General features: G+C 37.8%; 1 protein-coding gene across 1 annotated transcript in view; it reads right to left on the bottom strand.

Moving 5' to 3' along the window:
* The window catches only part of PRDM15 (PR/SET domain 15), a 236901-nt gene that overhangs the window by 145774 nt on the left and 75002 nt on the right, over positions 1–16125 (bottom strand). Inside the window, exons 11-14 of the mRNA XM_053705902.1 lie at positions 15455–15549; positions 13354–13441; positions 10970–11137; positions 5123–5217 (exon numbers count right to left, since the gene is read on the bottom strand). Coding sequence (XP_053561877.1) covers positions 5123–5217; positions 10970–11137; positions 13354–13441; positions 15455–15549 — 446 coding nt within the window. The remainder of the gene's footprint in view (positions 1–5122; positions 5218–10969; positions 11138–13353; positions 13442–15454; positions 15550–16125) is intronic.

Genomic DNA, 16125 nt, shown 5'->3' with positions numbered 1-16125 from the left:
TACCTATAAATACACCCCTCACCACACCCACAATTCAGTTTGAAGCCCGATTCCTCTCAGAGTACAGTGAATGTCAGAGGGATGTGAAGGGAGTATCACCTATTGAATGCAATGGTTTTCCTCGCTGGAAATCTTTTCATAGGTTCTCTGTTATCGGTCGTAGAGATTCATCTCCTACCTCCCTTTTCAGATCGACGATATACTCTCATATACCATTACCTCTACTGATAACTGTTTCAGTACTGGTTTGGCTATCTGCTATATGTGGATAGGTGTCTTTCGGTATGTATGTTTTTATTTCTTAAAGACACTCTCAGCTATGGTTTGGCACTTTATGTATTAATGTAAAGTTCTAAATATATGTATTGTACTTATATTTGCCATGAGTCGATTTATGTATATTTCCTTTTGCAGATTATCAGTTTCAAAATTGGGAAAAACATATTTAGGAAGTTATATTTTCTTACCTGGGGTATAGTCCTTTCTTCAAAATTGACTGTTTTAATTAATTTTCACAGGCAAACTTTAGGCTCACAAGGCCGCAAAATGCTGATTTTAATTGCGTCATTCTTGGCGCAAAGGTACGTTCCGTGATGCAAATTCGCCATTTCCGGCATCTTAGTTGAGGCCAGGTTTCCTTGCACAAGGTTGCGTCTGCCATGATGCGAGCTGCGTCATTTTCGGATGTTGTTAGTGCCAAAAAAAATTGTTTTGCGTTGTGCATCATACTTGGCGCCAAATAATTGTATTATTTAAAATCCACTTCCTATATGCCTCTTGCCTTTTTCTATGCTCAGAGGGCTATGCTGTTTGCATTTTTTTTCCCAATCCTGAAACTGCCATATAAGAAAATTGATAATTTTGCTTTATATGTTGTTTTTTCTCTTACATTTGCAAGATGTTTCAATCTAATCCTGTCTCAGAAACCACTGTTGGATCCCTGCTGCCTGCTAACAGTTCTACCAAATATAAGTGTATCTGTTTTAAGTTAGTGGAGATTATATCTCCAGCTGTAGTATGTAACAGCTTGTCAGTCATGATAAGCTTTTACATGCAGAGAAGGTATCCATCAGTACTAGTAAAATGCCTGTTGTTCCTTCAACATCTATTGTACATGATATCCCTGTGAATATAAAAGATTTTATTGCTGATGCGATTCAGAAGGTTTTGTCTGCCATTCCGCCTTCTGATAAAGTGTTAATTACTTTGGATATTGAGGAAACTAGTCCACTTGATTTTAAAACTAGTAAACGTTTAAATTGTGTTTATAAACCTACTGTGGTTTGATGTGATTTCAAAGGAATGGAATAGGCCTGGTACTTCTTTTATTCCTTCTTCTAGGTTTAAAAAGTTGTATCCTTTGCCAGCAGCTAGATTGGAGTTTTGGGGAAAAATCCCGAAAGTTGATGGGGCTATTTCTACTCTTGCCAGACATACTACTATCCCTATGGAAGATAGTACTTCCTATAAGGATCCTTTAGATAGGAAACTTATCTTCTCAGGCCTGCAATTTCTATAGCTGATGTCAAAGCTGCATCAACCTTCTGGTTGGAAAGCTTAGTACAACATGAAAAAGATTCTGATTTTTCTAGCATTGTTCGCTTGCTTCAACATGCTAATCATTTTATCTGTGATGCTATTTTTGATATCATCAAAATTGATGTTAAATCTATGTATTTAGCTATTTTAGCTAGAAGAGCTTTGTGGCTCAAATATTGGAATGCTGACATGGTATCTAAGTCTAGATTACTATCTCTTCTTTCCAAGGTAACAATTTATTTGGTTCTCAGTTGGATTCCATTACTTCAACTGTCACTGGGGGGGGGAAGGGAGTTTTTTTTAACCTCAGGATAAAAAATGTAAAAGTAAATCTAAAGCTTCTAATTGTTTTCGTTCTTTTTGACAGAATAAGGAACAGAAAACAAATCCTTCCCCCAAGGAATCTGGTTCCAATTGGAAGCCCTCTTCATGTTGGAATAAATCCAAGCCTTTTAAGAAACCAAAGCCAGCCCCCAAGTCTGCATGATGGTGCGGCCCTCATTCCAGTTCAGCTGGTGGGGGGCAGATTAAAATTTTTCCAGAACATTTGGGCAGATTCTGTCCAAAATCATTGGATTCAGAGCATTGTCTCTCAAGGGTATCGAATAGGATTCAGAATAAGACCTCCTGTGAGAGATTGTTCCAGCAAATCCAGTGAAGGCTCAGGCTTTTCTGAAGTGTGTTTCAGATCTAGAGCTTTATACCAGTTCCGTTTCAGGAACAGGGTCTGGGGTTTTATTCAAATCTATTCATTGTCCCAAAGAAGGAAAATTCATACAGGCCAGTTCTGGATCTGAAAATTTTGAACCGTTTTGTAAGAGTGCTAACTTTCAAAATGGTGACTATAAGGACTATTCTGCCTTTTGTTCAGTAAGGTCATTATATGTACACTATAGACTTACAGGATGCATATCTTCACATTCCGATTCATCCAGATCCCTATCGGTTTCTGAGATTCTCTTTTCTAGACAAGCATTACCAATTTGTCGCTCTTCCATTTGGCCTAGCGACAGCTCAAACAATTTTTTCAAAGGTTCTCGGTGCCTTACTCTCTGTAATCAGAGAACAGGGTATTGCGGTGTATCCTTATTTGGACGATATGATGAATAAAATAGGTTTCAGCTTGTCGGAATTTTCAGTCTCAGTCATTCCCTTCAGTGGCTTTGTGCATGGAAGTTTTAGGTCTCATGACTGCAGCATCGGACGAGATCCCCTTTGCTTGTTTTCATATGAGACCTCTCCAGCTTTGTATGCTTAATCAATGGTGCAGGGATTATACAAAGATATCACAATTAATATCCTTAAATCCCAATGTTCGACTCTCTCTGACAGCACAAGGGGTTTGGAAATATCAAAGAGGCGAGGCTACCAATCAATATTTTAGAACTCCGTGGTATTTTCAGGGCTCTTCAGGTGTGGCCTCTATTGAAGAGAGAACCATTCATTTGTTTTCAGACAGACAATGTCACAACTGTGGCATATGTCAATCATCAGGGTGGGACTCGCTGTCCCCTAGTTATGAAAGAAGTATCTTGGATACTTGCTTGGGCAGAATCCAGCTCTTGTCCAATTCCTGCGGTACATATCCCAAGTGTAGACAATTGGGAATCGGATTATCTCAGTTGTCAGACTTTACATACGGGTTCAGATGTGGGGTCTTAAAGAAATAGATCTGATGGCTTCCCATCTGAACAAGAAACTTCCCAGGTACCTGTCCAGGTCCAGGGATCCTCAGGTAGAGTCGGTGGATGCGTTAGCAGTTCCTTGGTTTTGCCAACCTGCTTATATCTTCCCGCCTCTAGTTCTTCTTCCAAAAGTGAACTCCAAGATCATCATGGAACATTCGTTTGTGTTTCTGGTAGCACCAGCATGGCCTCACAGGTTCTGATATGCGGACCTTGTCCGGATGTCCAGTTGTCAACCTTGGCCACTTCCTTTAAGACCAGATCTTCTGTCTCAAGGATCGTTTTTCCATCAGGATCTCAAATCACTTAATTTGAAGGTATGGAAATTGAACGCTTAGGTCTTAGTCATAGAGGTTTCTCTGACTCAGTGATTGATACTATGTTACAGGCTCATAAATCTGTTTCTAGGAAGATTTAATATCGAGTTTGGAAGACTTATATTTCATGGTGTTCTTTTCATAAATTCTCCTGGCATTCTTTTAGAATTCCTAGAATTTTACAGTTTCTTCAGGATAGTTTGGATAAAGGTTTGTCCGCAAGTTCCTTGAAGGGACAAATCTCTGCTCTGTTTTATTTCACAGAAAGATTGCTAAACTTACTGATATTCACTGTTTTGTTCAGGCTTTGGTCCGTATCAAGCCTGTCATTAAATCAATCTCTCTTGAGAGCTTTACAGGCTCCTCCTTTTGAGCCTATGCATTCTTGTGATATTAAACTACTTTCTTGGAAAGTGGTGTTCCTTTTGGCTATCTCTTCTGCTAGAAGAGTTTCTGAATTATCTGCTCTTTCTTGTGAGTCACCTTTTCAGATTTTTCATCAAGATAAGGCAGTTTTGTGGACTATATTTAAATTTTTACCTAAAGTTGTGAATTCTAACAACATTAATAGGGAAACTGTTGTCCCCTCTTTGTGTCCTAATCCTAAGAATTCTTTGGAGAGATCCTTACATTCTTTGGATGTTGTAAGAGCTTTGAAATATTATGTTGAAGCTACTAAAGATTTCAGGAAGACTTCTAGTCTATTTGTTGTCTTTTATGGTTCTAGGAAAGGTCAGAAGGCTTCTGCCATTTCCTTGGCATCTTGGTTAAAGTTTTTGATTCAAAAGGCTTATGTGGAGTCGGGTCAAGCCCCGCCTCAGAGAATCACAGCTCATTCTACTAGACCAGTCTCCACTTCGTGGGCTTTTAAGAATGAAGCTTCAGTTGATCAGATTTGCAAAGCAGCGACTTGATCTTCTTTGCATACATTTACTAAATTCTACCGTTTTGATGTATTTGCCTCTTCGGAAGCAGTTTTTGGTAGAAAAGCAGCTGTTTCAGTTTGATTCCTCTGCTTATGTTTTAAGTTTTTTTCTTTTCAATTATAAGAAAAAACTTATTCTTTTGGTTGTAAATTTTAATTTTCAGCGGAAAATTGCTATTTTTATTTTATCCCTCCCTCTCTAGTGACTCTTGTGTGGAGTTCCATATCTTGGGTATTACTATCCCATACGTCACTACTAGCTCATGGACTCTTGCCAATTACATGAAAAAAAACATAATTTATGTAAGAACTTGCCTGATAAATTAATTTCTTTCATATTGGCAAGAGTCCATGAGACCCACCCTTTTTATGGTGGTTATGATTTTTTTGTATAAAGCACAATTATTTCCAAATTCCTTTGTTGATGCTTTTTACTCCTTTCTTTATCACCCCACTACTTGGATATTCATTAAACTGAATTGTGGGTGTGGTGAGGTTTGTATTTATAGGCATTTTGAGGTTTGGTAAACTTTGCACCTCCTGGTAGGATTGTATATCCCATACGTCACTAGCTCATGGACTCTTGCCAATATGAAAGAAATTTATTTTTTTTATAGTTTTTTTTTAAAGAATTGCACAACATCACCATGATTTACCTTGCCACACACAGGACAGGCGGAGGGCTCCTTCTTATATTTTATTGCATTATCAGCATTCTGGTGGATCGCTTCCCGTTTTACACGTCTCACCCCTGCAAAAACCCAAAGAAACACATAGACAAAGTTATTGCTATCACAGTATATTCTCGTCTTTTCTGCATTTGAGTGACTTCAGTACTGCAGCCAACAAACTTTACACACACAATAAAAAAAACAAATATTTAAATGGATTAAATGTGCAAAAATAATATGCTCTAACATAATACAATTAGAGCTTTGTTGCCGGAATATAACTATGTGCTTAACCACTGGAAAAGGGATAAAATAGTTCAAGTCAGCTCAACAGCAATAATGCATTACTGGGAGAAAGTTGAACACATCTCCTGAGACAATTACAAAAGCCGCCAATCAGCAGCTGGCACCCTTTAGTCCTGAGCCTACCTAGGTATGCTTTTCAACAAAGTACATTTTTATAACAAGAGTAAATTGAAAACGCTCTTAAAATGAAATGCGCTAACTTAACCATAAATTAATTATTATTTTAAATTGAAAAGTTTGTTAAAATGATATTCTCTGTCATGCTGCTTTAATCTCTATTTTCAAAGACTTTCTTTAAGGATAAGTTGACACTTCTTACTATGAACAAATACAGAATTATTCACAATATTCCCTTTTTTCACCCATAAATACTAGTTGTTTCTAATATTACTGCTTCTAATAGAAACTACAGACAGGTGCAGACAAAGCGATACCCAAAAGAACAGACAACAGGAACAATGACATCTTACAATCAGGAAGTAGTTTGCTACATCATGATACAACAGACACTGCAGGTATGGACATTTGTAGCCACCGCCAATCAAATGCAAAGAATGGTATAAGTCATGGGTGAGCGAATGTACAAGGTATATAATCTATCAATAAAACAGTAAAAGAAAACAAATTGAGTCTGTCCTAGAAAATATATTTTTATCTAATACTTTTTTTTATGGAACTCAAGAACAAAATGACCTAGCACCAAATAATCTTATCAAGAGAGAGTCTTTGGCCTTAAGGTGCAGTCAATTTAACAACAAAACTGAACAACAAAATAAAATCCAGTACTAAATGTACAATATATAATTCAAGGGACTTGCATAGTGCATTAAGATATACTTGTTGTGTATCTTCATGATGGAATGTGAGTGCTCTAATCCTGTTTCCATCTGCTCTCCATCTTTTGACTTTATTAAAGGGACAGGAAACCCCAAAATTTTCTTTCATGACTTGTATAGAACATACAATTTTAAACAACTTTCCAATTTACTTCCAGAAGGGAACTATTGGGGGGAGCTGGAGATACAAACTAGAGTAAAACAAAATATATGCTTACCTGATAAATGTCTTTCTTTCCGGGCATGGAGAGTCCACAACGTCATTCCAATTACTAGTGGGATATTAAACTCCTGGCCAGCAGGAGGAGGCAAAGAGCACCCCAGCAAAGCTGTTAAGTGTAACTTCCCTTACCCATAATCGCCAGTCATTCAGACGAAGGAAAATGGAAAAAGAAGAAACACAAGGGTGAAAAAGGTGCCTGAGATTTACTCAAAAAAACTGCCGAATTATAAATAGAAAAGAGGGCGGGGTCGTGGAAGAAAGAAATTTATCAGGTAAGCATACATTTTGTTTTCTTTCCTATGGCATGGAGAGTCCACAACGTCATTCCAATTACAAGTGTGAACCAATACCCAAGATAGAGAACACGGAATGAACAGGGAGGGAGAACAAGGCAGGCAGGAGGACCTAAACAGAAGGCACCACCGCTTGAAGAACCTTTCTCCCAAAAGAAGCCTCAGCCGAGGCAAAAGTATCAAATTTGTAGAATTTGGAAAAAGTATGCAAAGAGGACCATGTTGCCGCCTTGCAAATCTGTTCCACAGAAGCTTCATTTTTGAAAGCCCAAGATGAGGAGACAGCCCTAGTGGAATGAGCCGTCTCAGCCATCATTTTCTCAGGAGGCTGCTGTCCAGCAGTCTCATAAGCAAAATGAATCATACTTCTCAACCAGAGGGAAAGGGTAGTAGAAGTGGCCTTCTGACCCTTACGCTTTCCAGAGAAAACAACAAACAGGACAGAAGATTGTGGAAAATCCTTAGTAGCTTGTAGGTAAAATTTTAGAGCACACACAACATCCAAGTTATGCAAAATACGTTCCTTATGAGAAGAAGGATTAGGACAAAAAGAAGGAACAACAATTTCCTGATTAATGTTTCGATCCGACACCACCTTAGGAAGAAACCCCAATTTAGTACAAAGGACCACCTTATCTGCATGAAAAATTAGGTACGGGGAATCACACTGCATAGCTGAAAGTTCAGAAACTATGCAAGCGGAAGAAAGATCAAGGAGAAACAAAACCTTGCAAGATAACAAATTTATATCAACAACATGCATCGGCTCAAACAGAGCCTGCTGCAAAACTTTCAGAACTAGGTTAAGGCTCCAAGGAGGAGCAACATATTTAAACACAGGCCTGATACTTACCAGGACCTGAACAAAATCTTGAACATCTGGTAATTCTGCCAGACGTTTGTGCAAAATGATAGACAGAGCAGAAATCTGAACTTTCAGAGTACTGACTGACAAACCTTTCTCCAGCCCATCCTGAAGAAAAGATAAAATTTGTGGAATCCTCACCCGACTCCAAGAAAAACTTTAGCTTCACACCAAAAAAGGTATTTACGCCATACCTTATGGTAAATCTTACGAGTAACAGATTTACAAGCCTGAAGCATAGTATCAATGGCTGCCTCCGGAAAAAAAAATGCGTCTAGACAGGACTAGGCGTTCAATCTCCAAGCAGTCAGCTTCAGAGAATCTAGATTTGGATGGAGGAATGGCGGAAGAGAAGACATCTTCACCAAATCCGTAAAGCGAGGCTAGGCAGGAGCTATTAGAATCACAGACGCTCTCTCCTGCTTGATACGAGCAATGGTTCATGGAAGAAGAGCAAACGGGGGAAACAGGTACGCTAGACCAAAATCCCAAGGAACGGCCAGAGCATCTATCAAGGCGGTCTGAGGATCTCTTGACTTTGAACCATACTTTGGAAGTTTTGGCATTTTGACGAAACGCCATCAGATCCAACTCCAGAACCCCCACCTGAGGGTTATCCTGGAGAACACTTCCAGATGTAGAGCCCACTCCCCTGGGCTGAAAAAAGTCTGTCTGCTCAGAAAATCCGCTTCACAAATGTCCACTCCTGGAATGTGGATGACAGATAGGAGACAATTGCGAGCTTCCGCCCACTGCAGAATGCGAATAACATCCTTCATGGCCAAGGAACTCCGAGTTCCTCCCTGGTGGTTGATGTAAGCCATTGAGGTAATGTCCGACTGGAATCTGATAAACCAGACTAAAGATAATTGAGGCCATGCTGTCAAGGCATTGCTCTCAACTTCAAGATGTTTATGGAAAGAGAAGACTGTTCCCAAAACCAGAGCCCTTGAGCTTTCAGAGAACACCAAACAGCTCCCCAGCCTGACTGGCTGGCGTCCGTATTCACAATCACCCAGCAAGGTCTCAGGAAGCAAGTGCCTCGAGACAGATTTTCCTGTGAAATCCACCACGAGAGAGTCTCTTGAAAGGGGGTCCAGATTTATCCTCTGCGATAAATCTAAATGGTCTCCGTTCCATTGACAGAGCATGCAAAGCTGCAGCGGTCACAGATGGAACCGAGCAAAAGGAATGATGTCCATGGAGCCACCATCAGACCAATTACCTCCATGTATTGAGCCACTGATGGACGAAAAGCAGACTGGAGGGAAAGACAAGAAGCAAGAAGTCTTGACTTTCTGACGTCCGTCAGGAAAATCTTCATGGACAGAGAATCTATGATAGTGAAAAACACTCTTGTAGCTGGAACTAGAAAACGCTTTTCAGATTCACCTTCCTCCCATGGGAACGTAGAAAAGACAACAACATCTCTGTATGAGATATTGCTTCTGAAATTATCTCCGCCAGACCGAGCCCAAATAAAGTCTTACCCTTATAAGGTAAAACCAAAAGCTTGGCCTTTGAAGAAACATCAGCCGAACAAGATTTTAACCACAGAGCTCTGTGAGCTAGAACAGTAAAGCTAGACATCTTAGCTCCCAGTCTAATTACCTGCATGTTTGCATCACAGATAAAGCTATTAGCCAGTTTAAGAACCTTGATCCTGTCTTGGATCTCCTCTAGTCTCTTCTGAAATCAGTTTAGACAAGGCATTGCGCCAATAAGATGCTTCTCCCGCAACCGTGGCAATACTTGCTGCAGGTTGCCACTGTAATCCTTGATGGATGTACACCTTTTTTTAAGTAAGCCTTAAAAGAACAACTATAGTCTATAGGAATAGTAGTTCTTTTAGCAAGAGTAGAGATAGCTCCCTCTACTTTAGGCACAGTGCACCATGAGGCCCGAATGGAGTCAGCAACAGGAAACCTCTTTTTTTAAAAACAGGGGAAAATGGAACCTCAGGTTTATCCCATTTCTATGCAATAGATTCAGACATCTTGTCTGGAACAGCAAAAACATCCTCAGACGTTGGAGAATCATAAACTCTTAAGTTTAGAGGACTTCTTAGGGTTGACAGCAACTGAAGGAAATAGGAAAAAATAAATAATGTCTAACATTATTATATTATAATAACATTATATAATTATAACATTAACAAAATAAAATGTCTAAATAGGGAAAAAATAAATAATGTTCATTCACCACATAGGTTAACTGGACTCTGGTAGCGGTGGGATCCAAACCCACACCTCCAAAGAGACTAAAGGCCTAAACCAGCGCCTTAGACTGCTCGGCCACGCTACCTAAATCAAACCTATTAGGAGATTAAAGACAATCAAAGACACAGACATTAGAAAAAATATCACCTCAAATGGGTGAATTATTCTAATATAATATTCCTGTAAAAAAAAGTATTGAAATAAATATGGTAGTCTGCAAATCATGATTAAAGCAGGGCTATTTGAAATCCATCAGTAAAAATACACTCACTGTGAGGTGGATTGGAACTCTTGACCTTCAGCTATGAAGGCAGCAAAGTTTACCACTACCCAATCATGGAACAAGACTTTTAGCAAATATCGCCTCCATATGCATAAAAGAATTCCTTAATTTTAAAACAGGGCAACAGAAATATCACAGCCACTTGAAAAGTTTACCCCAGATCAAAGGGAATATTACACTGAAATCCAGTGAAAAATCTGGAAAGGAATCTCCATTCTTCCATAGGGGATATGACATGCCCCCATGAGGTCTGGAACTCTGATCTCTCATGAAGTATCTCAGTGATTTTCCACTGAGCCACCAGAGAGCTTTAATAAAATAGTGAGGACATATAAATATGTACACAAATAAAACACCTTGGAGACATAAGGCTACTCAGATAAGAAATCATATTAGCCCGCAAACCATAAAGGATAAAATATGAATTGATCCGTTTAAAAAAAAAACCCTTAAAAATAAAATAATATAAATACATGTACTCCTTAGATGAGGGAGACATCTTATACATTATAATATAAAAAATTATCATGTATTTACAGAGGAATGCCACTACTAAGGGAACACCTCAGCAAGTAAAAACGTCTTGAAATAAAGGAGTCATAATGTATTCAAAATTACAACAGCCATAATTACTACTGCGTTTAGTAGGGTGCTGGGGTGCTCTTTGCCTCCTCATGCTGGTGAGGAGTTGAATATCCCACTAGTAATTAGAATGACGTTGTGGACTCTCCATGCCATAGGAAAGAAAATACGTTTTTGAGATGCAACCTAAAAGAACCTGGAACACACAGCAGGAATCTACTTGACCTTCCAAGTGGCGCCGATGATGCTCCAACATAACGTCTCGTCTGTAGAAGAGTTTGTTGCAGATCTCACAAGCGAACTTCTTTTCTCCGTGCTTTTTCTTATGCTTGGAAAGGTTGCTGTTGGTTGAAAAGAATCGGTAACACATTTCACACTGGAATGACTTGTCATCTGGCGAGAACATGTGGATAGAAAGAAAAAAAAAAAAACAATGATCCATTAAGGTCAGTGACATTAAATGATCACAGACCTTACTCTAGTTATTACAGGATTCAAAAAAGATAAGGGATTGAACACTGTAGTTACAAAATTGTGAGCTCTTTCTAAAAGAAACTAATGAGTCTTGTTCTACTGGACTCAGGTAATTCATATCATGGAAACCTTCCTAGTATGTTCTGTTGAATTTTCATCATTAAATATCCTTTTAAATTAGCCCCTACAATAAGATTTAAATATAGATTAACCCTATTTATAATTATGATAAATTGTACCAAATGCACAATGTCCGTTTATCACTGATTGGAATGATGATGATGGGGGGCAACCTCACCTGGTACAACTTCTCATCATTATTCTTGTTATTTTATTACTTTTATCATTATCAATTATATATCATTATTATAACTAATTAGAACATCTCCTCTTTGTGAAAATATTGTAGACTACTCTAATTTAATCGCTTCATTGTAGACTATACATAACTCGTGTTAAAATGTAACAGTTTTTTTTTAATCTGTAATTTCCTGTTATTCTTTAATTTTAATCTCTTTTTTTCTTTCATATCATAACATTCAGTGTAAAATGTAGTTTGTTTCCTTCTGTCAGATCCAACAGTAGCAGGTGAAGGACAATAATGCTTTATTGCATCTAGTCTTATATGTGGCTCAAATAGCTTCCATTTCCTGACTCCATTGTATTAAATGGACAGTTTACTCAAAAAAGTCTTCCCTTAAATTTGTTCCCAATGAACCACTTTATCTGCTGGATTGTATTGCATTGTTTACAAGTGTTTCCTTTACCCGTATATTGGCATTTGAAATAGTTGAATTAACCTGTGATATCCCCACCTATTCTGAAAGTTTTTGGACTTAGGTCCAAGCTATAAATAAGCTGTGTAAACACAGCCAGCAGAAGAAATTACACTCCCAGTGGAGTATAGAAGAGATAAGATAATAAAATGTTAATTTTCCATTGTTCTCTCCAAGTACTGGTGATTGGTTTATGAACACATATAAGATAAGGAAGCATGTATATGTACACAGTGTGATAAAGTAATGAGATCTGATTATACCTACAAGCTCAACCCATTTTATTAGGTTGTGGCTTCAAAACCTAAAATCAGCTAATTCATATACACAAATAAACCTTAAAAAGTAAATTCTCATACATTTTATACTCTGCAGCTGGTAAAAAAAGTAATTGGCAACACATTAGGGGAATAACTATTTTATAGTATACTGTCCCTGTAATATGCACTAACTGTTGAGCACTGCTGCACTAAGGCCCACTGACTTACTGACACTGCAGTATTAGCACCATCTACTTCATATCCCTGCAATAACATTGACTTCCTACAGTAGTGCTCTCGGACAATCTAATGCTGCTGAATTAGGGCTGATGGGGGGGCATTCTACTGAATTAGCACCACATGAGTTACAGCTCTATAGTAGTTTCATTAGCTAACACATTGCCATATTTCCCAGGAGATGTTTTATGTTAAAGCAGTAGGTATCTCTAAAAAGGTTGGTGGTACGTGTTAGGGTAAAGTTCAGTGTTTGTATTGTACAGTATTGTAATAATGCTGCCATTTTAAAATTAACAGGTCAGGTAAAAATTCAGCTTAAAGGGACATTGTACACTAGATTTGTGTTTGCATAAATGTTTTGTATATGATCTATTTATATAGCCCATCTGGGGAGTGTTTTTGTAACAATCTATAGTTTTACTTATTTTTTAATAACATTGTGCTGATTTTCAGACTCCTAACCAAGCCCCAAAGTATCAGATGTAGACTGAAGTCTATATATTACTGCTGGCTACTGCTTGTGTAATTTGTCTTTTCCTATGCAGAGGAGGGGGAAGTGTGTGCTCTTCTTGTTTTCCCTGACAATTTCAATGGGTGTCCCAGCCTAACCTCATTAACAATGCTAACCTACGAGCTTCTAAGTCAGTTTTTAAAAGCATTTATACTGGATTTTTAGATCAGTATCTGTGCATATTCTTCTTTATAGTAGTATCTATTACATGCAGTTATATGAAAACTGTATACGCTGTCCCTTTAAACAGATATATATTATAATGTTACAGTTTATTTCACTAGAAAGTGGTTTTAATCAATCTGTGTCTTTTCAGATCTCACTGGTGACCTAACACGGCACATTCCCTACCTGTTCTGCAGTTGTGAAACTCCAGGAAGCCCTCTATCCTAAAGGATTTCTCACACGTGGCACATCGATACCTGAAGTCACCATCAACCTAAGGTAAAAAGATTAATCATGTTCACAGTTTATAAAACTACAGAAAGACAGAACTTAGGGGTTATAAAGAGAAAAAATGAGGCCAAACAGAAGCAAAATAACAGTAAGAGGGGGCAGATCAAACAAATGAGACCACAGGGCTATGCTAGAAAGTATAGACTGCGCCTGCAGCAACGGTTTACACATGACTGCTCACAACTGTAGCATGACGTAGCGTTACAACCTGTAATGAGGGATACTGGCATTTACTAATTTATAATCCTGATAACTCAAGTCACCAAAATACTTACAATCTACAAAATGTTTGTCTCATGTAGAAATCAGACACAGCAGGGCTTAAGGGTTTTTATTTTTTTAATCTAGGAACCAGGCAAAATATTTAGAAGACAGAAATGTTAAATAGATTTGAAACCCAAACTTTTTCGTTTATGATTCAGATAGAGCATGCGTTATTTTTTTCTTCATCCTCTTGGTATCTTTTATTGAATGATCAACAATCCACTACTGGGAGCTAGCTGAGCACAACTGGTAAGCCAATGACAAGAGGCATATATATGCAGCCACCAATCAGCAGCTAGCTCCCAGCTCCTGAGTCTACCTAGGTATGCTTTACAAAAAGAGAATGAAGCACTATATGGCCGCAGTTTAGCAAGAATGTAATTCATATGCAAGAGCACTAGATGGCAGCACTATTTCCTGTAATGTTGTGCTCCATATGCCTACCTAGGTATCTCTTCAACAAAGAATATCATGAGAACAAAGAAAATTTAATAATATAAATAAATTGGATCTTTTTTCAAAATGGTATACTTCGTCTGAATCACAAAGTATTTTTGTTTCGTTTCATATCGCTTTAAATATAAGGTCCCCTGGCCAACATTTGCCAGTACTCCATTGCAAGTTAATGTGCTCTATTTTAGTGCTTAAAAAATATATACTTCTGGGAAAATGTATCAAGATGCATTCACAGCTTCTGAGAACTAGACACTGAACTTGAACAGTGAGTCTGGACTCTGTTACAACAAATTTAAGAAGCAGTCTTATTATCCTTATTGGCAGAAATAAATCGCATCAAAATTGCTTGTTTGGGGTGATTGACAGGCCCTGCTCTTACACAATTGGTTGCCCAAGAGTAGGAGGCAGGATTAAACACTAGAGAGCTCTTCTGCAGGCCTACATTTTGCCAAGGGACAATCACAGGTGGACAGATTCTCTGCAGCTTGATACATTTTCCAGTTAGAGATGCTTGTATCAGTCTAGGTATAATAGTGAAAAAGAAAACATGTCATCCTGCCTCCAGGTTTGCGTGGTTTATATATTGTCACCTCTGTTGGATTCATTATGCAGAGCCACCACTGATTTGCTATGTTGTGCAGAGCCACCATTTTAGTATGATATATCATCCAGAAATTAGCCATTTTAGATATTATAGTTATAATATAACTGATTTACAGTCAAGAATTCAATGTGATAATGTAATCTATATTCTCTATAATTATAGATAAAATAGTTATCTATAGCTGCTTAACACACGACTAGAACATTCCGGCTATATTACAAGTGTTGCGCTAGCTGTGGCGCAAGTGCTGTATGATTCGCATCGCTAGCCTCACCAATCCTTATGTTATTAAATATTACTTTAACAACATAAGGATTGGTGGGGCTAGCGATGCTGAAAACGCTTGCGGGAGCATAATAAAAATCATACACTTACGCTACAGCTAGCGCAACACTTGTAATCTTGCAGTTTGTTAAGAAGCATTAATGGCAGGGAATATAAGGCAAAATGTCTCTTTGCCTGTGTAGCCAAAAATCCTAGCATAGGCCCAATATTTATAGCAATGTTATACGTAGTTACAAACACTGCTGCTATATAATTCAACAGAAAGTTGCTTAAAATTGCCTACTCTATCTGAATCATGAAAGTTTAAGTTTGACTTAACTGTCCCTTTAAGTTTATTTATTTAACCGTTGAACATTTATTTAATTTTGAGAACCGCACATTACTGACCTCATTCCTGCTGTGCTTGTATGAGACGTGCTGCTTAAGACTCTCTTTTCGGCTGAAAAGTTTTGAACATTCGTCACACTTAAAGAGCTTGTCACCTGGTAATTGGAAAAGGGGTTCACTTTTACTGGTAGCAAAGATTAAAAATTATTACAGCTCAAAGACAGTTATATTCAACTTCTTCTGCATTTTTAGTAAATCAAGGGCATTACAAATGACTCCCACATGTAAATCCAATATACTAAAATTAGGTTCTATTTTCATGACACAAAGACAATCTCAGGATTGGTGCATTTTTATTTTAAGATTAGGGTTTTGCCATCTGATTGGTAGAACAAATTTTCCCCATTAAAATAGTTTTGAAATGTGAATATTTCTAAAGAAGAAACAATAACATTTAAATATAACAATCTCCATAGTCACACAGTCCTTAAGAATTAAAAGGACATAATACGCATGTGCAAAATCAATTGAAAGTGATGCACTGTAACTGGAGAAACCCGACAAGAAAATATCACCTGAGCATCTCTATGTAAAAAAAAGGAAGATATTTTACCTCAAAAAATGTTCAGCTCACAATAATAGATTTGCAGTAGCTTCTTTAAGCTAGATGTTAAAAAAAGAAACAATAGCCAACCAGCTTCATCACTGCTGATGTTACTTCGCTTTACTGT

This window comes from Bombina bombina, chromosome 3 (assembly GCF_027579735.1).
Source record: "Bombina bombina isolate aBomBom1 chromosome 3, aBomBom1.pri, whole genome shotgun sequence".
In the NCBI taxonomy this organism is placed as follows: domain Eukaryota; kingdom Metazoa; phylum Chordata; class Amphibia; order Anura; family Bombinatoridae; genus Bombina; species Bombina bombina.
Note: the sequence above shows the minus strand (reverse complement) of the source record. Positions and strands in the feature narration are given on the sequence as shown.